General features: G+C 55.4%; 1 protein-coding gene across 1 annotated transcript in view; it reads right to left on the bottom strand.

The window, feature by feature from the left end:
* Positions 1–4,753: 4,753 nt before the first annotated feature.
* CASQ1 (calsequestrin 1) overlaps positions 4,754–25,407 on the bottom strand; it is a 35,512-nt gene continuing 14,858 nt past the window's right edge. The window contains exons 3-11 of the mRNA XM_039513489.1: positions 25,063–25,163; positions 24,305–24,416; positions 21,407–21,480; positions 20,767–20,897; positions 14,985–15,030; positions 11,887–11,941; positions 11,117–11,217; positions 6,755–6,829; positions 4,754–6,040 (exon numbers count right to left, since the gene is read on the bottom strand). Coding sequence (XP_039369423.1) covers positions 5,888–6,040; positions 6,755–6,829; positions 11,117–11,217; positions 11,887–11,941; positions 14,985–15,030; positions 20,767–20,897; positions 21,407–21,480; positions 24,305–24,416; positions 25,063–25,163 — 848 coding nt within the window. The 3' untranslated portion in view covers positions 4,754–5,887. The remainder of the gene's footprint in view (positions 6,041–6,754; positions 6,830–11,116; positions 11,218–11,886; positions 11,942–14,984; positions 15,031–20,766; positions 20,898–21,406; positions 21,481–24,304; positions 24,417–25,062; positions 25,164–25,407) is intronic.

The following is a 25,407-nucleotide window of genomic DNA, read 5'->3' as shown; positions in this document are numbered from 1 at the left end:
CCCGACCCGCAGCCCCCTGCTAGCCCAGCCCTGGGTCCCCCCACAGCTCTGCCGGTGCCCCTCAGTCCCGACATCCAGCCCCCTGCTAGCCCAGCCCTGGGTCCCCCCACAGCTCTGCCGATGCCCCTCAATCCCGACCCGCAGCCCCCTGCTAGCCCTGCCCTGGGCTCCCCCCACAGCTCTGCCAGTGCCCCTCAATCCCGACCTGCAACCCCCTGCTAGCCCAGCCCTGGGCTCCCCCCACAGCTCTGCCAGTGCCCCTCAATCCCGACCTGCAACCCCCTGCTAGCCCAGCTCTGAGCTCCCCCCTCATACACAGCTCTGCCATCTCAACTCCAACCCTCACCAGCCCAGGTTTTGGATCTGATGGCACCAAAATTTCACATGCCGCTTCGTTAAGATCTTTCCTTCCAAGTGAACGGCAGCGTCACCCGCTTTCCACCGTTGTGACTGCTGGAGGATCACGAGACCAGTCACTCCTGTGTACTGCCAGCCGCCTGGCCCACATCCTGCCCCAGGGCAGAGCGAGATCTCGGGCATTTCCCAGCCGCCGCTGCACACGCTGTCCTCTCTACCCCGCGCTCCCTGGACAAATGGTTTGCAAGAAGCGGCCTGTGGAAGCTGTGGATGCAAACTCCAAGGGGGAGCCAGTTGCCTGGGGCTGAGGATCAGCGGCAGGAGACGCAAGGAAGCATCACTATTGCATATCAGCCGAGGCTGTGGGGTTCTCCGGGTGAATTAGCACAGCGGCCAACAGGGGGCAGCAAACAGGGGAGGGGGAGGGGAATCTGTAGCAAATGTGACCAATAGGAGTTTTCTAAAGCCGCCCCCCCCCCCGCCAATCCAGATGTTGAGCCCCATGATTCCAGTTTGGCCCAGTTATGCTCCCCTTGGTCCCAGTTCTATACCAACTGGGCCTGAGCCTCGGAGTTTGGCCTCAGGCTTCAGTAAAACCCAGGCGTCCTGACTCCCACTCCGCCCCATTCCAACCTGTGGACACCACTCCCCTCCCCTCTTGGGGCCAATCCCATTGAACATTTTCATCCATGACCTGGGCACGCTACGTGGGAGTGTGCTAAGAACACACCGTTGGGCAGAATTGCCAATACAGAGGAGGATCGGAACATCCGTTAGTCTGGAGAAGAGCAGACCGAGAGGGGACATGATCACAGGTTTCAAGTACGTAAAAGGTTGTTACAAGGAGGAGGGAGAAGAATTGTTCTCCTTAACCTCTGAGGACAGGACAAGAAGCAATGGGCTTAAACTGCAGCAAGGGAGGTTTAGGTTGGACATTAGGAAAAAAATCCTGTCAGGGTGGTTAAGCACTGGAATAAATTGCCTAGGGAGGTGGTGGAATCTCCATCACTGGGGCTTTTTAAGAACAGGTTCAACAAACACCTGTCAGGGGTGGGTAATACTAGATAACATGTAGATAATGGTCTAGACAATATTCAGTCCTGCCATGAGTGCGGGGGCCTGGACTAGACGACCTCTCGAGGTCCCTTCCAGTCCTACGATTCTATGATCCTACAAGAAGATCTGGAGGGTGACCTTGAAAACTGGAATAATAGAAATGGGATGAAATGTAATAATACCAAGTGCGAGGTTATGCACTTAGGGACTAACAAGAAGATTTTTTGCTATAAGCTGGGGACGTATCTGTTGGGTTCAGCAGAGGAGGAGACGTGCCTGGGTGTATCGCTTGATCACGGGATGACTATGAGCCACCAATGTGAAAAAGGCTAATGCGAGCAGGCGAGACAGGGAAGTGTTAGTACCATTAGACAAGGCGCTGGTGAGATCTCACCTGGAAGACCGTGCATAGGCGCCGACTTCCCCTCTGCCCTGTGGGTGCTCACCCCCCCCCCCCGCCACCTCTGGCCCCGCCCCTGCCCCAACCCACAAATGTCGTCTGCCATCCCCTGCTGTAACCAACTGGCTCAACACCTAAACTGCTTTACAGAGCCTGACGTTAATACAGCAGAGATGGGTTCATGAATTTTTAATTTTAAAATCCTTTTCTACACGAGCGGCTTTTTCTGTATGTATTTATTGATTGAAATGTAACCCTGCCTGGGTGCTGGGAAGCCGACCGCAGCGAGCATGAGCAATGGAAGGTGAACCTGCCTAGGCGCAGCAGGTGACATTGACTAGGCCTAGGACAGGCTCAGACTCAGACCAGGTATCCTGTGTCTGAGCGTGGCCAGAGCCAGATGCTTCAGAGGAAGGTGCAGGAGTCCCTGGGGTGGTGGGAGGACCTGCCCGTGGGGGAAATCCTCTCCTGACCCCGTTGGTGCTAGCCCCTCCCCAGTGTATCTCTGGCACTGACCGCCCTGGATGCAGGGGAGGGAGGAGTCACCCAGGGACGATGCTGCCATTGGTCGTGCACCAGCCTTGCTGTGGCTTCTGGCGACATTAAGCACATGAAGGGCGGGCCCAGCTGGCGGTTAGCAGCAATGCAGGTCACCTCGACCCACAAGACGGGACAACGCAACCCTCCGTCGCCCCAGCCCAAGGTGAAGCCAATGCTGGGCTGGCGAGAGAGCCATCGCCCTGCAACCAGGGGGCGCACAAGATTTGCCAGCGGGAGGGGCATCACTGGGCACAGCCCAGCCTGCAGCCCTCGGTCCACAGGTGAGATGCTGTGGGCATAGGGCACAGCTGGGGCTTTCCGGTACCAAACTCCCCAACCTGAGCCGGCTGCAGCAGCTCCCAGCCGTATCCTTGAATCGCCCCCAGGAGCAGATGAGAAGCTGCTCAGAACTTCGTGGCAGCGGCACGAAGATAGAACCCGGATCCTCGTGCTCGAAAAGCTCCCATGCGCTGCAGGAGAATTGCGGTGCCCAGCGCAGGGACTAGGGCGCCCACTGGAGTCGTCCTGACTCCACCCGGAAGCGAGCGGCAGCGCACAGACACTAAGCCAGCGCGGGACAAGGGGATCTGGGTGCTGCCAATCCAGGCGACCCTTGAGCTGAGGATCCAGGTAGGACCTGGATTCAGTTATTCAAGGCTCCTACGAGTCCCCTTCATTTGCCCCTCTTGTCCCCGTGGCCCCATAGAGGTGCACACAAATACCCACGCACACACACACACCTGAACAAGTACATGCAGGGATGCGTATGTGCAACCCCCCCCCCCCCCCCCGCCAGCTTCTCAGGCCCATCATGCTGGTCGGTCTGAGCTCCCAGCTGGGCCATCACTTGCAGCCTGCAGTTAATGTAGTGTAGACCTGGTATCCTTGGCAACGCCAGCGAACAGCGCGGAGACGCTCCGGCTCAGGTTCTCCCACCCTCCACTTAGCTGGAGGCTTGGCACGGGCGGCAGGGTGCAGCGTGCCCCTCCCCATCCTCGACGCAGGGGCTGCCAGGGGGCCCAACGAGGCCGAAGGCTCCAGGCCCAAACACGGGGGACTGGGAGGTGTCAGCACCAAGCAGGACAAGGGCTGGATCCTGGGCACAGCTGGCTCAGAAATGCAACGTGCCAGCACCAGTGGGTGCTGCCGGTACAATTCCTGCATTTTATTCTCCACCCAAAATCGAGTGGAACGTGGAGCGGTGGGTTAGAGCCGCTCGAAATTCTTTCACTGACCAGTTGTTTGGGTGGAAAAACGACTTTTTGAATGACGTGAAAATCTGAAGCGCAACCTGCGACATTTTGGTGCTGAAACGAAGCAAAGTGAAAAATTGCATCATATAGATTCCAAACAAAAACTCCATTCGCTTTTTGGGGTTTTTTTGGTTTTCCTCCTTGTTTCCCCGGGGGTGCAAAGGGGGTGGGAGGGAGGGAAACTGAAAATTTTCCATTTTGACTCTGTCAAAATAACCCAAACATTTCCACAAAAAAATTATCTGTAACCCCAGGAAACCGGTGAACGCCGATCAAAATTTCCCCCAGCACATTCTTAATTGCTAAATTCAAATGGCCGCGCCCCTGGGTTTCCTACACCCTGGGCTTGGGTGGCTCCTGCCACCACCGTGTTTCACACTTGGACCTTTTTATACCACGTCACCCCCTTGTTTGGCTCCAAGGACCCTGGCCACAGGAGCAGGGAGCTGGCTGATACCGGGTGTGGTGCTTTTCAAAGGCCACTGCAGGAAAACCCAGTCACCACAGCTCTGCTCCCGACTTGGTTAACCGAACTCCTGACAATGACAAGCGAACCCATGGATGAGCTCAGTTACTGATTATCTGGAGGGGACCCCTCCGCCATCTCATGCACAGGACTCATAGACTCATAGACTTTAAGGTCAGAAGGGACCATTATGATAATCTAGTCTGACCTCCTGCACAACGCAGGCCCCAGAATCTCACCCACCCACTCCTGTATCAAACCTGTGTCTGAGCCACTGAAGTCCTCAAATCGTGGTTTAAAGACTTCCAGGTGCAGAGAACCTTCCAGCAAGTGACCCGTGCCCCACGCTGCAGAGGAAGGCGAAAACCCCCCAGGGCTTCTGCCAATCTGCCCTGGAGGAAAATTCCTTCCCAACCCCAAATATGGCGATCAGCTAAACCCTGAGCATGTGAGCAAGACTCACCAGCCAGAGGAGGTAGGACAGATCCCAGTTCAGTCCTTCTCGGAAGCAGCTGGGTCCTACGTCCTCCAGACGTGGGCTCAGTGCTTCCTTCCCATCCAGACCCCGATGGACTAGTCTCTCGTGGCGTGAGAGTCCCGTCCTGACATCTTCAGCCAAGTCCCGGAAAAACCCACCTCATTGTTTGAACCAAAGAAACAAAACAATCCGGAAGCCCCTTGTGGTTTTCACTGTTCGTTTTTAATCACGTTAGTTGTTACAATATTGATCTGTACAAAGTTGTTTAAAAATATACAAATTGTACATTGGCTGCCCCCCTGCGAGGGAGGGCGTGTGTGTTGGGGGGTGGCGCAGTGTTGTTCCATGGGAGGAGGTAACGGTGCGTTGTGCTGCAACGGAACCAGTGGAGATCACTGATTAAAAGTCCACACAAGGACACTGGGAAAGGGACGAGCTGCCGGTGGAGGAGGGGAAACACGCAGAATGGATTTTTATCTCAGGTTGGCAAACAGCAATTTTAAGGGACAGATTTCCTCTGATTTGGCCTTCAGTTTGCCTGCAGACTTATTTATGCTTTGTAATGGACTGATTATGTCTGTACAGGACACAGTTGCCCTCTAGTGGTTGGGACGGGAGCTGCTCTACTGTGTGTCATGAGCCCTATAATGCTGAGAGAGAATGGGGATTCTCCTCTAGCTCCAGGCATTTGGTTTTTATGAGGAGAGGGACTCAGTTATAACCCATGATGTTCCAGCTGGGCTGTAACTTCCCCTCCACAAATTCAGGGGAGGGATTTAAAAGCATAATGAAAGCCAATGAGACTTGGACTCTTCCGGTGCGTTTGAAACTCTCCCCCTTTGATGTTTGGCTCAGGCTGGGTGAACACCTGCCCCTCGGCAGGGAAAGGGCAAACTCTCCCGGCTCTACCGTGGGGAAGGGAGTGGCCAGGAGGCGCTCATGACACGCAAGGGCAGAGTGGGATGCACAGGGCGGGGGACCTGGCAGCTCCCGACTCACACATGCTGAGATCAAAATCCAGTTGGGCTGCTGCAGACAGAGAGATGGAGGAGGAGGGGGCAGACGGACTCTATTGGGGGGGATTCGTCCCCAGTGGGCCCAGTCTCCCCCCTGGTGTCAGCGTCCTGCAGGGGGTAGCGTGGGGTCGGGGGACGTTGGCTGCGGTCGGATCAATATAAAAAGGCGTTATCATTAGAGTCTGGTGGTGTTCTTTGCTCCGGCGCGGCCATGGGCCCGTCACTCCCACCCCTGAGCCCCCGGTGGGGTGGCACGGGTGCGACCTAGGCGGGGCCTGGCCTTGTGTGTCAGGCAGGCTGGGGACGCCCACAGAGAGGCAGCTAATCTTCATCATCATCATCATCGTCATCATCATCGTCGTCGTCGTCCTCCGTGTTGATCTCCCCCTCCAGCACATCCTCGAGCCAGTCCTCCAGCTCCTCCGTGGACGGCAGGTCCTCCTCATTGTCCATCTGCATCCAGATGCTGTCAGCCTGGGGGGGAGAGGGGGAGCAGTGAGTTCCGGGGGAGGGAAGGAGCAGGGGGTGGGAGGGGCAGGAGGCCAGAGATGGGGTCACCCCCAGTGCTGGATCCAGCGTGGCCAGTCTCTCTGTGTGACGAGCGGCGCAGGTCTCGGATCCCAGTGTCCGTACTGTACAGCTGCCCCGCCCCCATTGCTAGCCAAGGATCAGGCCCTGGCCTGAGCTCTCCCGGTCCCTGCGAGCCCCAAGGGCTGGAGCAAGCTGACCGGGCGCCAGGGGGAAGCTGGCCTGGGGCAGCCTGGGATGTACCCAGCTCTGGGTATAAACAGGGGCATCCAGACCTGGCCCATAATTCATTCAGGCTCCAGGCTGGCTCCTCTGTGGCCAAGTGCGCTCCGCAGGGCACAGAGATCAGCAGCTGCACAGAGGAGGCCGGGATGCTGAGTGGAACCAGTGCCAGGGCATTTCTGATCCAGACCAATCCATGCAGAACACACAGGACCAACGCATGTTGGAAGCGTGTACCCGAGCTGGGCTCTAGCCATGCTGATTTCCCCAGAGCCGTGGCATAGCTCCGGCACACGTCTGAAACACGGACTGCGGGAAGCCGGGGCACTGGGCTCCCTCGACCCAGCAGGGGTCACATCCCCAGGGATTGCAGAGAGGCCGACTCCCAGCCAGACTGGCCCCGACGCACGGGCGCCCCCTGCGTGTCTGAATACTCACATCTGTGACGTTGACCACACCAATCTGGGGCTGGGATAGGTCGATATCGAACGTCTTCTCCCAGTATGGGATCAGCTGGAGCGGGAGAAGAAGAGCAAAGATGCATGAGTGCGGCAACAAAGCCACGTCTGCTCTGCACCATGGCACCCGCCACCTGAGCTAACGGAGACTCCCCATTAGCTGTTAGCACAATCGGGCTTACGACGCACCAGCAAACGGTTCAGGTTTCATCCAGCAGAGGGCAGCGGTGACACACCCCTATTCATTTTATTCCACATTCTAAAAGCACCATCTGCACCCAGACACTAACCGGCTTGGCATGGCCTCAAGGCCTAATGTGCGAACGCTGGGCACCAGGACGGAGCCTCCCTTGGGACGGGCAAAGGGAAGTAGATGAAATAAGAAAGGAGATTTGTTATGGAGGCTGCCAGGCACAGACAGACCCCGTGGTTCCCTCTGGCTCCAGCTCCCAGCCTGTGCTGCCCAGTGCCATTTCCAGAGTGGGCTGAGCACACTGGAATGCCCCCCAGCCAGCCTCCCTGCCCCCAAGGCAGAGTCACCCCGGGGGGCAGGAGGTGGAGTTGGGAACACCCGCTCTCTCGGGAGGGTCTGCTGGCAAAGAACAGCTCTGTGGAGCACAACACAGTCCACTACCACCTGTGAAATAGGATCTATCCATCTATCTATCCATCCCTATACATCTCATCTATATCTATCTATCCCCATACATTCTATCTATCCATTCCCACACACCCCATCCATCCATCCATCTATCTATCTATCTATCCCCACACACCCCATCTATCTACCCCCATACACCCCCTCTATCTATCTATCCCCATACACCTCATCTATCTATCTACCCATCCCCACAACCCCTGTCTATCTATCCCCATACACCCCATCTATCTATCTACCCATCCACACAACCCCTATCTGTCTATCTATCCCCATACACCTCATCTATCTATCTACCCATCCCCACAACCCCTATCTGTCTATCTATCCCCATACACCTCATCTATCTATCTATCCATCCCCACAACCCCTATCTGTCTATCCCCATACACCTCATCTATCTACCCACCCATCCCCACAACCCCTATCTGTCTATCTATCCCCATACACCCCATCTATCTATCCATCCATCCCTATACACCTCATCTATATCTATCTATCCCCATACACCTCATCTATCTATCTACCCATCCCCACAACCCCTGTCTATCTATCCCCATACACCCCATCTATCTATCTACCCATCCCCACAACCCCTATCTATCTATCCCCATACACCTCATCTATCTATCTACCCATCCCCACAACCCCTATCTGTCTATCTATCCCCATACACCCCATCTATCTATCTATCCATCCATCCATCCCTATACATCTCATCTATATCTATCTATCCCCATACACTCTATCTATCCATTCCCACACACCCCATCCATCCATCTATCTATCTATCCCCACACACCCCATCTATCTAACACCCCATCTATCTATCTATCTATCCCAATACACCCCATCTATCTATCTATCTCCACACACCCCATCTATCTATCTATCTATCTATCTATCTATCTATCTATCCCCATACACCTCTCTCTCTGTCACTCTCCATCTATCCATTCACCGCCCCAAATGTTGTTAATCCAGAGTTAAGGTTTCCCATTGCTGCTTCCTGCCCTTTCAGAACATTGAATTCTGCTCCATTTAATCCACTGAAAAACCAGGAAATGCAGAGTTAGCACCAGCCCTGCCCCACAACCTTAACTGTGCCCCCTGGACCGGGCAAGAGCCCCTGGGATGCACTGTCAGCGTGTCTCAGACAGGGCTGCCCTGTGATAAGCAGATGGGAGGAATGACTAAGTCCATGTGGCCTGGTGACTCCCACAGCCCTGGACTCTCTCATTGGTCTGCGTGCACCACGACTGACCCTCACTGCGTTAGGGGTAGGGTGACCAGATGTCCCGATTTTATGGGACAGTCCCGATATTTGGGGCTTTTTTTTATATGGGCTCCTATTACCCCCCACCCCCATCCCAATTTTTCATACTTGCTGTCTGGTCACCCTAGTGAGGGGTGGCTGGAATGGCTGAACATCCGAACGGCCAGACTGGGTCAGACCAAAGGTCCATCTAGCGCAGTATGATAGTGGCCAGTGCCCAGTGCCCCAGATAGTGGCCTGGACTGGCTGGACTGGCTGGGGGAGGGACACCTGGAGCGGCTGGGCCAGGGACAGCAGGACTGACTGGGGGACGGACACTAGGCTTGGCTGGGCCAGGGAGAGCAGGACTGACTGGGGGGATTGGCTGGGCCAGGGACAGCTGGTTTGGCTGGGGAAGGTCACCCCAGCTCAGGCTGTGATATGTGGAAAGGGGCATCTGCACCCAGTGGGACCCCTCGTTTCTGGGCTGAGCTCTGTGGGAGTACAGCAGCACAATGGGGTGTTCCTGCTGGGGAGCTCTGGGGCAGAGGTGACAGGTCCCTACCGGGCACAGGGAAGTGCAGGGGATTTTCCCCGAGGGATCCGTGGGACAAGGATCAGGGGGCGGTTACATCTGGCAGCTTTTTTGCTCCACCGGCAGACCCCCCCGCACGTGTCCCGATATTTTCTCCCTCTCATCTGGTCACCCTAGGCAGCTTTGGGGTGTTGGCTGGGCAGCACCCAGGTGCAGTCAGCTGCAGTTCACCAAGTCTGCCCTGAATGGGATTTTTACCTTAGTGAGGACAAGGTCTGACCATTTCTCCTACTCTGCGTCCCCACCAAGCCTCAAAACACCCGAGCTGAGAGAGCCTGACTGCGTCTGCCAGGGGTAGGGAGGGGCATCACTCAGCTCTGGCTGGCGGGGCTGGCATGTACCTTAACGCAGTATTTCCTGGCTGTCACAGAAGAGGTGCCGTGCAGTCAGTATTCTGGAAAGACACGAGGCCCTGCCAGCCAGCCAGAACTGTGCATTAATGATGCTTACAGGCAGGAAGTCTGTCTGTTTATCTATTTATTGTGACACTGGCAAACCAGGTGCCAGCTCATGACACCGTCCCCACTGCCAAATACCCAGCTTGAATCAGTCTGGCTCACCTGCATGTTACTATTGTTAAAATGGGATCAGAAGAATGGGTTTAGTGTTTAGACGTTCTTGAATGCTGGTGAGATGCTGCCAGCATTAATTTCCCTTATAATATCCTACATTATAAGGTAATATCTGAGCGGTGGTATTGTGGGCCTCTGTGACTGTGTAAATCACCAGAGAGGAGAGAGACATGAACCAGGGTGACGTGCTGATCTGCAGCAGAAGGTGTCACTTCTGCCCAACAGGAAAGGTCCATCGACACCAGATTGTGGGATGTTAAAGAGGACAAAAGACGTTGGTTGTTCTGTTCTCCCCCCGTGAAGATGAGTCTTGCAAGTGGATTCCTCCCAGAGTTTTCAGCTAAGGGATAAAAGCCCCTAACAAGAAGGAACTGGATGTCTGTGCTGCTCGGACTTGGGGCGGGGGGCGGAGGGGGGGGGGGCGGACAAGGTGTTCTAGGCATAAGCAAGAGATCCCCAGCTGCTTAGCCTAGGTTAGCCCTGAAGGACGTATAGAGCCTGCTAATGATAGAAGCTTCTATTACCTTTGACAATTAAGATTGTAAGTCATTTGTGTATCTTTGTTCACCTGGATTCACCCTGTAAATATCTCTCGTTTCCTTTTCCTGTTTAATAGATATCTTCGTATTGTTTGGATTGGCAACAATGCTACAAGCGTTGTCTTTGGTGTGAGATCTAAGGTGCAAGTGACCTGGGGCAAGTGACTGGCCCTTTGGGACTGGGCGTAACCTGACTAGCGCTGTGATTCTTGGTGCCAGGGAGGTAAGCTCAGCCGGCCGCTGAGGTAGATCTGGGTGTGTGACTCCGTGTGAAGACTGTTACAGTGCGTGAAGAGTTCCCACTCGGTAACTGCCCTGAGGCCGGCGCTCCGTTGCAGGCAGAATTTACACAGCCCTTCTCCTCACAGCACCAGTGATTCTGTTACAGCTCTGAGGCCGAGTTCATCCCTGGGTTAAGGGTGCTGGAGTCTGCGCCATTACACCAGGGCTGGATCTGGCCCTTCCTCTTTACCCTTCTGCCCTGTGGCCCTGCCCCTGGCTTCGACCTGGTCTGGGGAGGCCAGAGCAGGCAAGATCCAGATGCCTTATAACAGGGTCCCCTGGAGGGGTGGTCTGTTCCTGGGCAGACAGGCCCTCGGAAGGGTGGGGGAGGGTCTCTCGCCGATTCCACCCTCAGCCTGCAGCTACGCCTATCCCTCACGCTGGCCACCAGCGAGCCCCTGACTCTGGACAACGGCTCTGGAACGCGTGGGTGCCACGTACCAGGGGAAAGTCCTCCGGGTCGATCCAGATGATGCTCAGGTCGGGATTGTCCGTATTGTCCTGTGCAACGTCCTTCAGGATCTCCAGGAACTCGTAACCGTCTGCGCCCGGAGAGACGGTGGGTGAGAGACCAGGCCAAGGGCAAGCGGCCACTGGCCCAGGGGGCCGGGCTGAGCACTGTGAGCTCCAGGGGAGAAAGGCCACCTCCCGGCCAAACCTCCCTCTCTCCTGTTGCATGCCAAGCTCCCCAGCCTGAACCCCCTCTCCCTACACAGTAACACCCCCACTCCAGATCCCTCCCAGCTTATGAACACCCCCAACACCCCCTCCCATGCACCCTGCTCCAGCTCCTGCCTCCTCCTCCCCCAAGAGCTGAGCAGGTTGGGGAGGAGCGGGAGGGGGCCATGCCCGCCCTGCAGTGAATCAGACACAGCCTGATCTGCTGCTGCTTCTTTGCCCTGGTGCCACCTTCATGTGTCTATTTCACCTGCCCGACCTTCAGGTGGTACCAGCCCCACCTGCTCCCGCTGTCCCCTCCCCCTGCCGTGCACCCTTCCCAGCAGCCAGACTTCTGCATCCCCCCGGCCCCATAACGGAGCAGTGCCCCTCCGAGCATAGAGGGCCCCTCCTGGGACCGTCAAGCACCCCTCATTGGAGGATGCTGCACCCCGGGCCCATAGAGTGCCCCCCGGGGGTGGGTCAGCTCAGTGCCTCTTGCGCTCTGCTCAGCCTCTCTGCGTCTCTGCCCAGTGATCAGCGGCTGCTCTTACCAGGGTCGTCCTCCTCTGCAAAGGCCACAATGTGGATTCCGTCCATGTCATCTTCCTGGGGAGCGGAGCAGAGAGAGTCACCGGTCACCAGGTGCATCCACCTTCCTGTTGTGTGGGGGGTCAGACCTCTCTCTCCCCCCACACGTCCAAATAGGAAGGAGTGGGGTGCAGAGTATGTTCGGGTCAGAGGATCAGCTGGGAGATGGACTGGTCTACACACTCACCCACAGCCCCACTCGCACGTGAAGGCAGGTGCACACACCCCATTCACATCCCCATGCACACTCATCAGTGCCCCAATGCAAACCCTAGTGCAAGCTCCCCCCATTCACACCCCCATGCACACTCATCAGTGCCCCAATGCAAACCCTAGTGCAAGCTCACACCCCCATTCACACACCCCCTGCACACTCATCAGCGCCCCAATGCAAACCCTAGTGCAAGCTCACACCCCCATTCACACACCCCCTGCACACTCATCAGTGCCCCAATGCAAACCCTAGTGCAAGCTCACACACCTCATTCACCTCAACACAGATATTCTCAGCCCGTTCACTCTCCAGTACAGACAAATCCATACATAGTCATATCAAAGCTCCTAAGGACACTCCCTGCCCACATCCACACGCCTACCCCCACACCACCATACTCATGTACATTCACTAGTACCATATGCGCACCGTATGCTCACAGCCTCCTGTGAAAATACACCTACGCGCCCAGGTGCACCAAAAGATTTACATGCACGGAACTCGAAATACACGTGTCAAAACACACACACAAATATACACCCAGGCCGTTATGGAAGTGGCCCTACTTTGTTGTGCACACACGCATAAAAGGATATATGTGCACACGCATGCACACACCTTGGCAAGTGTACACAGGCACACACAGATCTCTGTGCATGCATACATGTGCAATACATGCAGATAACTGCAGGAATACACGTCCCACCCAAAGAAAGAGGCATGTATCGGCATTGTCTCAGACATGCAAACACATCACACATATGCAAATCACAGGTACACACATTCTGCACAAACCAGACACACACAGAGCATATGTGCACACACATATACACACACGCAGAAGCACAATTACATGTGCGCAGACACACATATTGGATATGCCACACACACATACATATACCCCATAGCATTAACCTCTCCCTCCAATAGACACACAGAGAGAACACCTACAAACCAAAGAATAATGCAGCTTAGAAAGTAACAGGACCAGTGATATTTTAGGGTTAGTGTTTATTACCGGAGGTTGTCACATGCAGGAAATGTTATTTGTTATATGTACTATAAAATATATTGGCAATAGGCACACATATGAAACGCAGACGTGACAATAGACTTTTAAAGGGGGAAAATATCTTACAAAATCACCCCCATCTTTGTGATTTAAAAAAATGTCAAATACATAATGGGACAAGGCTAGGCTAAAAATGAGAGCCCACATTTCAGTCCTGGGTGCTTTGATTATTCTGAACTGCAGAACTGTCATTGAAGTTAGGATCAGAACTTCTGAAAAATCAAGCCAATGTTTCAGTTGCCTATGTCTAGATTCAGATGCCTGATTTTAGTTTGAAAATTTGGCCCCTGTATTGTTTAGAAAACAAATTCCCTTCCCGGTGCTAATGACACCACGGCAGGGTGTTAAAACAGAAAGCATGTGAAACATCTCATTTGTGCTGTCAGTTTCTGCTCATTTTCACTTGCTCGTCAATTTCACTTTCTACTCATTGTCTAGTCAATTTCACTCTCTGCTTTTCCTGCACCAGCCCAAAGCGGATGCCTTTTAGCTGCTGAAGAAACAGAAAAGTGTCTAAATCAAAACAGAAAAGTGTTTTGATGGAAATGAGGAAAAAATCCATGAAATCATTTCTATTAACATTCGTTTTCTAAAATCCTTAACATCCCCCCCACGCCCTTCCCCCAAACCAACGTATAACTGTGGACCCAAACAGCTGGACACTGAGGCACAGACCCTAAGGTATTTAGGCACCTAACATCCACTGACTATTTAACAAGTCTCTGAATGCTTTAATTAAAGGGCATAAATGTGTCCAGTTTCGTTGGATTTTTTTCATATATATTTTCATAAAGGTTTTTTTAAGAGCCAGATCCTCAGCTGGTGCAAACCTGCTCTACAGCAGCTAAGAATCTGGTGTGTGGTGCATTTTTAAGGAACTGAATAAAGAACAGACCCAATCCCAGCTGAGTCCTTCACTCATCGGGTCTGATTCTCCGTTGCCCTGACTTTTGTGCAGACATATACATCAGCGCACAATGGGTGCAAAGTGCTGCCATTCTGATCTGGTAACATTCCATACCCACTTGGCACAGATGTAAAGGATGCTACAAGATATAGGTAGGGTGACCAGATGTCCCAATTTTATAGGGACAGTCCTGATTTTGGGGTCTTTTTCTTACATAGGGTCCTATTACTCCCTACCCCAGTCCCAATTTTTCACATTTGCTGTCTGGTCACCCTAGATATATGGCATGGGAGAATCAGGCCTGAAGAGTTACGCATTCAGCAAGTATTGGGCCCAGTGACTTCCATGGGAGATTTGCCTGAGTTAAGGAACATGGGAGAAACTAGCATGAACCTCAGGAGTTGGAAGACATCAGAGATAGGGAAAGAGCAATTCAAGCCTGCCTAGTCCATCCTGGGGGGCCAATCCAGGATTGTGCCCCAGGGATGTTTTCCAGGGGTTCAGTGCAGGAGATATACCTATCCTCATAGAACTAGAAGGGACCCTGAAAGGTCATTGAGTCCAGCCCCCTGCCTTCACTAGCAGGACCAAGTACCAATTTTGCCTCAGATCCCTAAGTGGCCCCCTCAAGGATTGAACTCACAACCCTGGGTTTAGCAGGCCAACGCTCAAACCACTGAGCTATCCCTCCCACTATAATATATGGCTTCAGGCACCCCAGTGTGTCATTCTGGGGGGCAGGCTGGGTGGGTGACGGTTCAGCGCCATGCTTGGGTGGGTTAGATGGCTGGTTGGCAAGGAGCTGGGCCCCTGACTGGCCATGCCATAGCACTAAGCTCACGAGCCACCAGGCCTTCTCTGGACTCACCCAGGTCTCATACATGCTGTCTGGCTTCAGCTTCCTCAGCGTTGACCTGCAAGATAACAACAGAGGCTGCTTTGAGGGAGTGCGTGAGGGACGGAGCCCTGCAGAAACCCAGCCCCCATCAGGCATGGCCCGGGCATTCAGGTAGCATCTGCTAAGTCCATGCTCCTCCATGGTGCAAGAGTGGTCCTCAGAGTTTAATTACTCTTGGGCAGAGCAGGGGACTGAACGCCATGGTGCCTGGATTCTGCCCCTAGCATTAAAAGGGAGAGTTGTATAATGGTTAGAGCGGGGGGGTGCCAGTCAAGACTACTGGGCTCTATACCCCACCGCAGGTAGAAATGTGGGGTAGTGGTTAGCGAAAGGGAGCCAGAGGCAGGACTCCTAGGTTGTATTGCCAGCTCCAGGTGGGAGTGTGGTCTAGTGGTTAGAGAACGGGACTCCTAAGGTTCAGTCCTTGTACCCAGCGCTGGGCGAACACAGTCCGTGTGGCGCTAAGCGTTGGGTGTTTGAAACCTTGAGCCAAAATTTTGCAACAAGTAGGGGAGAGACAGTGAGAGAGACAAAGGCGGATGGAGAGCTACAGAAGGGAACAAAGCAGCACAAAATCAAACACAATCCAGTCGGGAAGTAACTGCCGAGCTATTTGATGGAATAAAGAGCAGCTGCCATGGCAACCAAAGTCCCTGATCTGCCAGCATTTAGCATGAGTCAGGGAGGGGCAGGGCCTCACGCACCATGGCAGTAAAATGGAACAAAAGCAGAGATCTGGCCCTGGGGATCTACCGCCCTTTGCAGAGCCATGCCCTGTGCTCCTGGGCCTCTGTGCCGGGGGAACATCACCCCTGAATCGCTCCTGTCCCGTCTCCCGGCTGCTCTGTATTGAGGTCGCTGGGTGGGGGAGGGAGGGAGGGGAGCGGCAGTTTGATCCGAGAGGATTAGAGTGAACAGGCAGCCAGGACAATGTGTCAGGAATATCCTTGTCCAGAAATGCAATCTGCTCGGGGGTGCGGCGCTGGGCTGTTAACCCCTTAGCTCCCAGTGCCCAGGGGCGGGGGGAACAGCAAACACGACAAACCTTTGGAGTCACGGGGCGAGGTTCTGGGTGATGCAGGTCAGGCTAGACGAGCCTGGGGGGCTCCTTCTGGCCTGAAAATGTAGGGTCCTGATTCTCAGCTCCTCAGGTCCTGCGCCTGGGCCGGGGTGTGTGTGTGTTAATTTGGCTTTCAGCTCCAGTGTCAGTTACAGAAGCCTCGGGGCTGCTCTAATCTACACTCTGCTCCCCAAGAAGCAGGGAATAGCCACAGTGCAGCACGCCCTGCTCCACCTGCTACCCTGGGAACAGGACCCTCGTGCCTGCTCCATGCCCTCTGGAGAGGCCCATTTTGTGTGTGTGGGCGGGGAGGGGGGCTTGACAGCATAAGTGAGAAACAAACTGGATGAATCCCCACAACAACTCCTCTCCCTTCTGTAGGGTGCTGGAGTCCCTTTATCCTCAGACAGCATAGAATCATAGAATCTCAGGGTTGGAAGGGACCTCAGGAGGTCATCTAGTCCAACCTCCTGCTCAAAGCAGGACCAAACCCAACTAAATCATCCCAGCCAGGGCTTTGTCAAGCCTGACCTTAAAAACCTCTAAGGAAGGAGATTCCACCACCTCCCTAGGTAACCCATTCCAGTTCTTCACCACCCTACTAGTGAAAAAGTTTTTCCTAATATCCAACCTAAACCTCCCCCTCTGCAACTTGAGACCATTACTCCTTGTTCTGTCATCTTCTACCACTGAGAACAGTCTAGATCCATCCTCTTTGGAACCCCCTTTCAGGTAGTTGAAAGCAGCTATCAAATCCCCCCTCGTTCTTCTCGTCTGCAGACTAAACAATCCCAGTTCCCTCAGCCTCTCCTCATAAGTCATGTGCTCCAGCCCCCTAATCATTTTTGTTGCCCTCCGCTGGACTCTCTCCAATTTATCCACATCCTTCTTGTAGTGTGGGGCCCAAAACTGGACACAGTACTCCAGATGAGGCCTCACCAGTGCTGAGTAGAGGGGAATGATCACATCCCTTGATCTGCTGGCAATGCCCCTACTTATACAACCCAAAATGCCATTAGCCTTCTTGGTAACAAGGGCACACTGTTGACTCATATTCAGCTTTTCGTCCACCGTAACCCCTAGGTCCTTTTCTGCAGAACTGCTACCCAGCCATTCGGTCCCTAGTCTGTAGCAGTGCAGTCTGTAGCAGAAGCCAGGCAAGCTGTCCCCATCCACTGTGCTTTCTGCGCCCTGCGTGCCGAGGTTATGCTTTGGCTGCTGCTGAAATGCAGCCTCCTCTGGGGTGAGGCAGTGTAGTCACTTAACAACCACACAGCTATGCTGCAGAGGCATCACTTACCCACTGCTGAAAATGCAGCCGTCTCTGGGGTGGGACACAGCTGCTGTGTCACAGCCACACAGCACAGCAGTTTAGGGCAGGAAATGAAGGGGAATCCTGCCTCTAACTGACCGCGTGCAGCGGGGATGTAATGGAATTAGGCCAGGACCCTACAGTAACATCCCCACTCCTTGCGTAAGTGCCACAGGATATTTAGTGACAAGTGGTTGGAGCCTTGGAGTTGAATCTCAGCAGAGAGGGCTTTAGAGGGGACATGGAGGAGGACAATAGGACTGGCTCCAGGAAAGTCTGTCATGGGGGAGGCCACAGAAGGACAAAGCAGCTGAACCCCCCTGTCCCACCGGGACCCCAGGGGCAGCCTGGGCTGGGAAAAAATGGGCGGAGCTGTCTGAGGAGGGGGCGTGGCTTGGGCACCTGGGGAAGACAATAATTATGCGCCAATGGCCCCGCCCCCTGGAAATCAGAGCAGCTCCCCCTAGTGGAGGGCAGGGGCAGGAGGGGCAAATCCCCCAGCAGGAGTGGATCTGGTCATGACGGGTTAGTGGCTGGGTGTGGATCACATCACTGCCTTTGTGGGAGGAAGGTCCCTTAGGGAGAGGAGGGGGCTCTAGCTCCATGGAGCCCCCAGACGTAACCAGGAGCTGAGCCCCCCTCCTGGGAGACAGACTCTGCGCCAACCCAGTGCCATGTTACTATGACAGCAGGAGAATTTCCTTGCTCTGCCGCAGCCATAGAAACGGAGCTGTTGTCAGGCTGGGCAAACGTTTTATCTCATCTCTAGCCACAGGCATCCAATGGGGAAACCAGCGTCTGTGCCAGGCTGTGCCGGGCAGCTGTGCAGGGCAGCCCTGCTCCTCATGGCGAGCCAGCCGTGGTATCTCCCCATTGGGATCGCTCCCTCTCACCATCAACCCTAACTCCCCACGGCAACTAACTCTCCATGGCAACTAACTCCTCGGGGCAGCTGCCTAATGCCCCATGGCAGCCAGTGGTAGCTCCCTCCTCATCAAGTTCAACGGCAGCTCGAAATCCCAACGGGCTGTAGCTCCTCATGGTGACCCTCACGACCGACTGTAGCTCCCTGTTACAACTGACTGCAGCTCCCCAAGGTGACCGACTGTAGCTGTAGGTCAAAATGAACTGTAGCTCCCTGTCATGAGCCACTGCAGCTCCTTACTGTGCCTGACTGTAACTCCCCCTAGTGACTGACTGGCTCCATGGCACGACCGACTGTGCCCTTCCACACCCAATCACTTCTCTCTCTGCCGCGAGGAACCTCGCTCCCCTGAGAGCTGTCCCCCACCACAAGCTCCCACCTGGCCCACCTACCCCCATCGCCAGGTGCTGCCTATACCCTTCCCCCCCTCCGTCGCCAGTAAGCCCCACCCACCCATGCCATCCCAGTTGGCAGAAGTGGGCCTGTGCTTTGAGTTATTTTTTTGCTGATTGCTTTGCTTCTTGGTTCCAGGCCAGTTCCCCCGCATCCCCCTGAGACCCTTCTCGGAGGGATCCCAGCATCCAGCCTGTTCCAGACCAGTGAATATAATGTAACTGGAATATGCTTCATGCAAAAGGTCTCTTGTAAGGTATCATTACAAATCTTATAATCTACTGAGTGCGACCATCCTATTTGTATAAATGTGTCACTCTTGTATCTGATGTATCTGAAACCAGAAATATGAAATAATACTCTGAGGGCCTATTGTAATTATGCAAATGTGGGCCATTAATGGTGGTTTGGAATCTTGATGACTCCCATTAACCAGGACAATTGTCTGCAGATGGGTGTTTTACCTGTAAGTCTTCCTGTATGTGTGTGTGCTGCCAAGTGGGCAATGAAGTCTTGTGATCATGTCACCTGAACTGGAATCCATCTTTAACCTGGTGTCTTTCCAGTGAGAAGGAGGGGATGGGAACCCAGAGAGGGACAAAGGATTCCCGCCTTATGCAAAAGATGTATAAAGGGGTGGAATAGAAGAAAGAGGAGAGGAGCCATCATGAAGAATCCCCTGGCTACCACCTGAGCTGGAACAAGGGCTGTACCAGGGGAGAGAATTGTGCCCAGGCCTGGAAGGGGTCCAGTCTGAGGAAAAAACGTACTGACGCATCTCTGAGGGTGAGATTATCTGTATTCAGTTTGATCAGACAGAGATTTGTGAATTTTATTTTATTTTGCTCGGTGACTTACTTTGTTCTGTCTGTTAATACTTGGAATTACTTAAATCCTACTTTCTGTAGTTAATAAAATCACTTTTTACTTATTAATTAACTCAGAGTCTGTATTAATACCTGGGGGAGCAAACAGCTGTGCATATCGCTCTATCAGTGTTACAGAGGGCAGACAATTTATGAGTTTATCCTGTATAAGCTTTATCCAGGGTAAAACGGATTTATTTGGGTTTAGACCCCACTGGGAGTTGGGCATCTGAGTGTTAAAGACAAGCACACTTCGGTGAGCTGCTTTCAGGTAAACCTGCAGCTTTGGGGCGAGTAATTCAGCCCCTGGGTCTGTGTTGGAGCAGACGGGAGTGTCTGGCTCAGCAGGACAGGGTGCTGGAGTCCTGAGCTGGCAGGGAAAGCAGGGGTAGAAGTGGTCTTGGCACATCGGGTGGCAGCTCCCAAGTGGGTTCCTGTGATCCAACCCGTCACACCCATCCCAGCCCAGCTGGCAGAAGTGGGCCCGGGCTTTGAGTTAGTTTTTTGCTGATTGCTTTGCTTCCTGGTTCCAGGCCAGTCCCCCCCGAGACCCTTCTCGGAGGGATCCCAGCAGCCAGCCCAAGGGGCTGAGGGATACACCCCGTGTTCTCTGTCTATGGAACCGGCTCGTCCCTGCCACACCCAGCAGCAAACTCCTCACAGCCAGACCCACCCCTGCCAAGGTGGCACTCGCCCCTGGAGATGGGCTGCCCCCAGCACGAGCGCAGACGTGGTTTCCTTAGCTGCTCAGCTGGGAAGTTTAATGATTATGTCTCCCTAGCTGTGCGCCCCTTCAGCCAACTCTGCCCACTTTCCCCAGCCCTGGCTGCCTACAGGAGCCCCAGTGTAGGCGAGCTTCTGGCCTCTTTGTCCTTCAGGCAAAGTTTCCCCAAGTGACAGGTGGGGAAACTGAGGCACATAGTGCTTAAGATGGCAATTTTCTAAAGCCTGGTGACTTCGGGCATTTGGACACTGTAATGGGGTCTGGTTTCCAGGGGGCGGGTGTCTTGCGGCAGTGGAGATCCCCCAAATCACCAGTCACACCGGAAAACGTAGGCCTGAGTGGCTCTCCCAAGATCAGACAGGGAGTCGGACTGAAAGCCAGGCGTCTGGAGTCCCAGCCAGCGTCTGAAGCACTAGGCCACCCTCCTGTCTTACTGGGGCTCCGGCCCACCCCGCAGCGGGCGGCTCCCTACCTCTTGTGCTCCTCAATGAACTGCACGATCTCCTCCTCGCTGTTAGGCTTGTCAGGGATGGTGACGGGCTTGTCCATGAATGGCTCGTAGTAATCGATCTCGTTCAGCTTCAGGGTCAGCTTCTTGGCCACCTGCGATGGGGCAAGGGCAAGGGGTGAGCAAGGGGTGTCCGTGGCCCAGTTACCACGACCCACAGGACCCCCCCCGAGCAGTCGCCTCAGCCTTGCGGGCTCCTTCCCCTTGCTGCTGTGGGAGGGGCGGGAGCGATGGGGCCTGATCCTGAGGCGGATTTGTATGCCGTGCTGCCAAGGAGCTGGCGTGGGATGGGTCTCTGGCCCTGATCCCCCTTCCCCCGCACCCCAGGGAGCTCCCCCCGATTGCAGCCAGAGCAGTTTGTGCTTGGCAGCAGGGGAATCATGCCCGACTCTGCCCTGCCTCACCCCAGGAGGGTTATTCCAGGCCTATTCGCTTTAGCAGCAGCTGTCCATAGAGCTTGGAGATGGGCAGAGGGAGAGGGAAGGATCCCCTCCCCCCAAATGAGGGTCTTTTGCTTCCTGAGGGTTACACAGGCTTCCCCTTCCCCATTCGCCATCCCTTGGCCCTGCCCCATCACTAGCTGGCCGCTCCCCCTCGCGCCTACCTTGCTGTCGAAGGTTGCAAAGAAGGGGATGTATGGATGGAACTCCTCAGCGGCATCCACAAAGGCCTTGAAATCTGAAAGAGCCAGAGCCATGGGGTCATGGTTATAGGGCTGTGAACGTCCACAGCCAGGGCTGGACCAGCATCTACCCCAAACTAGGGTCATCAACCGGGACTGAACTCAGGCCCTTCTGTACTAACAGTGTGAGCCTCCAGCAACTCTTAACCAGCAGCTGTAGTAGACTCTTATCTCCTGCCAGAGGTCAGCCACGAGAGGGGACAAAGGCCTGCTCGCTCCTAACGCGGGGGGCACTCCAGTCATAACATACCTTCCCCTCTCTATGCCTCCTCTCCTCTCCTCTCCTCTCAGGACTGGCATACCTTGCATGTGTTGATTGATTCTCACCCTGCCAGAGCCCCTCTGAAGCAGCTCCAGCATGGGGGGGACGGGACTCTGCTCACGGCCTGGTGCTGGGCCCCTCGTGGCTGGGAGATGCCCAGAGAAGCAGTCTGGGCTGGATGTGAAGTGGTGGCAATGGCAGGAGGAGTCGTTCTCCCCTCCTCAGTCAAGGTGGGACCCCGGCCGGAACGGATGGGACATTCTAACGAGGCCCCAAGCGCTCGGTGTCATTACAGCCCCCATGCCACAGCTCGGAGCACCCCAACCGCAGCAGAGCATCTGCAGCAATGGCTGGTCCCAGCTGCCTTGCAAAGAGGAGAAAGAGACCCCACCCAGGGGATAATTTATGGAGTAACTTACCCTTACCACAGCACCGTCAGTGAAGCTGGTGAGTTCATTGTTGATCCCCTCTTTATTTTCCTCCCATATCAATGCCCATTATTTCCATCTTGATAACCACTGGCCTCAATGAAGCCATGCGGCAATGAGTTCCACAGGTGAACCATGTGCTGTGTCCAGGTATGACCTGGGTTTCCTCTGTTTTAAATGCGTCGACTCTTTCAGACTCGTTAGATTTGGGGTGCACATCGGCTCAGTTCTTAGCTGAGCAGCGGTGAAACTAGCCATGAAGGAGACTGGGCTTGGGCCTCCGGGGTGTGTGTGTGTGTGGGCGGGAGAATCGGGCTGGGAGCCCGTAGGAGAGAGAGAGGAGCATGTGGCCTGGAAAGCAGTGGACCTGCTGAGGCTGGCAGGGTGGGGGGTGCGGGATCTGAAGCGAGGGTTAATCGAGAGCAGGCAGGCAGATCCCCCCATCCTCGGGGATGCAGCTGTGCCTGGAATGGTCACAGGCACCTCGCTCTGCACCGGGTGAGCGGAGCTGTGACAGCCGCAGGGCTGACAGGTTAAGCTCACTTAATGCTGGCGAGACGGCAGGCCCTGACCGGAGCTTGGCAAGAGGCTGCTGGGCTGTTAGCTCACGTGTCTGAATTCAAAACGGCAGCAGTGAGAATTTGCTCTCGGTCACCTCCTGGCTGGTTGTTGGATGGGATGAAATTGGCCCTGCTGTCAGGGGCGGCTCTAGGAATTTCGCCGTCCCAAGCATGGCGGCGCGCCGCGGGGGGGCGCTCTGGCGGTCGCCGGTCCCGCAGCTCCGGTGGACCTCCCACAGACGTGCCTGCGGAGGGTCCGCTGGTCCCTCGGCTCCAGTGGAGCATCCGCAGGCATGCCTGCGGGAGGTCCACCGGAGCCGCGGGACCAGCGGACCCTCTGCAGGCACGCCTACGGGAGGTCCACCGGAGCCGCCTGCCGCCCTCCCGGCGACAGGCAGAGCGCCCCCCACAGCATGCCACCCCAAGCACGCGCTTGGCGCGCTGGGGTCTGGAGCCGGCCCTGTCTGCTGTCACTGCACTGGGGCTGCACCAGGAAGGGCTCAGGGACTGGCCCCAACAGGGGAGACTTTTCCACAGCATTTTGTCTCCAGAAAGTTCACAAGGAGCTTACAAAGAAGGGTGAGTTCCTGCTTCAGGGGTGGAGCATGGCATCTGTTTAACAGCGCACAGCAACACTGCACGGGGATTGCTCACCCAGCACTGCAATGCAGCCATCTCTGGGGTGGGATGTGGCATCTGTTTAACAGCGCACAGCAATGCTGCATAGGGATTGCTCACCCAGCACTGCAATGCAGCCATCTCTGGGGTGGGATCTGGCAGCTGTTTAACAGCCACCCAAAATGCTACACAACAGTTCAGTGCAGGAAGTGAAGCTGCAGGAGATTGGGGTGATGGAGGCGGGACCATGGAATCACCTGGCTGGGGTTTGGCCTGGACACAAGGAATGACAGCTCAGCTCTTACAAAAAGGGCCAGGGGATCTTAAATGACTTACGTGGACGTGGTCAGGCCCCCAGTTTGTATGTGGCATCAGGCAGCACCTCCATCAGCACAGCACAGCACAGCGACCCCAGCCCCATGCTGGGGCATTGGGGTCAGCCTCAGAGGAGAGATCACCCCCTACTGAGTCACCCACTCCCAGCTGCACAGCGCCCCCTAGCAACTCACTGGGGCACTGAGGACAGCACTGAGTCAGAGAGGAGAGCGCCCCCTACTGTATTATCAGCTCCACCTCCTCGTCGGCTGTGTCTGGTTATGTCGCCTCCTAGTGGCTGCAGAGGGTACAAGCCCTGACCCTGGCAGCGATGAGAGATTTTCCTGTAGCTGACACTGGGAGCACAGGGACCAGATCCCCTCCCCAGCAGAAACTCCTAGACCCGCTGTGGCTCCTGCTGCCCTGCCGTGGCGGTTTGCCATTGGGCCGCCTGTATCCAACCGCTCACACTTCCCCAGCAGCCCTTAGACAGCCTGCTAATGACTCCCCCGGCACTGCTTGGAGGAAGCTCACACCCCTCTGCAGCTGATAGCAACAGTGCAGCTTGGGCTGCGGGGTTGGACCCGGGGAGGGTGGGGTCCCACCAGCAGAGGGACCCCAGTCGCCGCCTACGTACGTTCTGATTCCTCGTTCTTGAAGTAGCCGATGAGCTTGGGCTCATCTTCAATGTTATCGAAGGCCTGGAGCTCACGGTCTCCCTCGATGAACTCCACCGGGTCTTCCAGCACCTGCAAGGGGGCAGAGGGAGCTCAGCACCTGACCTGGGGAAACCCCCTCCCCACACCCAGGGAGCCGGCTCTGCAGGAGGGGAGGGTGAGGCGTGGCAGCACCTCTGGGCTGTCCACCTGGCCTGTCAGCCTCAGTGCACCGGGGCACCCCAAGGTGCTTGGCAAGTCCCACCTCTGGGACAATGGACAAGGCCTGTGGGTCGTGCACTGCCTGCTTTCTTCTGCCGTCCAGGCCAAAGGAGGGGACACAGCATGGGCTAGTGGGGAAGGCCCAGGCCTGGGAGTCAGGGCTCCTGGGTTCTAGCTACAGCACTGGGAGGTAGTGGTGGCTAGTGGTTGGAGCAGAGGACATGGAGCCAGGACTCCTGGGTTCTATTCTCAGTTCCACCATTCACTCGCCATGTGACCCTACCTCAGTTTCTCCCCTGTAAATGGAGACAGTGATACAGGCCAAGCCGGGGGGCGGGAGGGGTTTGTCAGGCTGGCGAGGGGTCCCGAGCATGCTGGCTGTGATATGCAGCGTAAGGGAAAAGCGCCTGGGCAGCACCTCCAGAGGCAGGGAGCCGTGTCTCCCCCAACCCCCCCAGTCAGTGTCTCTGGGCCGGTCAGTGAAGGGGGGCAGGGCGAGGGACTGGGGGCCACTCACATCCAGGAGAAACTCCACCAGGGTGTCGGCCGCAAACTCCCCGTCGTACTCGATCATCTCATCCTCCTTGAACACGTACACGCTGTCCACCTCCGTCAGCCCTGCCGGGGAAACAGCGCGGTGAGAGGGGCCATGGACGCGGGGGCATTACAGCTCCCGACCCTCCTGAGCCGCTGGGGAATCGCCCCAGCGCTGGGGCACTGCAACGTGTGTGTGTGTGTGGGTGGGTGGGTGGGTGTGCACGTGCTCAGCTCCCCCTGCTGGGGGGAATCATGTATGTGTGTGTGTGTGTGTGTGTGTGTGTGTGCTCAGCTCCCCCTGCTGCAGAAATTGTGTGTATGTATG

Source organism: Mauremys reevesii, linkage group 24, assembly GCF_016161935.1.
Source record: "Mauremys reevesii isolate NIE-2019 linkage group 24, ASM1616193v1, whole genome shotgun sequence".
NCBI lineage: Eukaryota > Metazoa > Chordata > Testudines > Geoemydidae > Mauremys > Mauremys reevesii.
The sequence above is the reverse complement of the archived record's forward strand: the minus strand, read 5'-3'. Positions and strand labels throughout refer to the sequence as shown.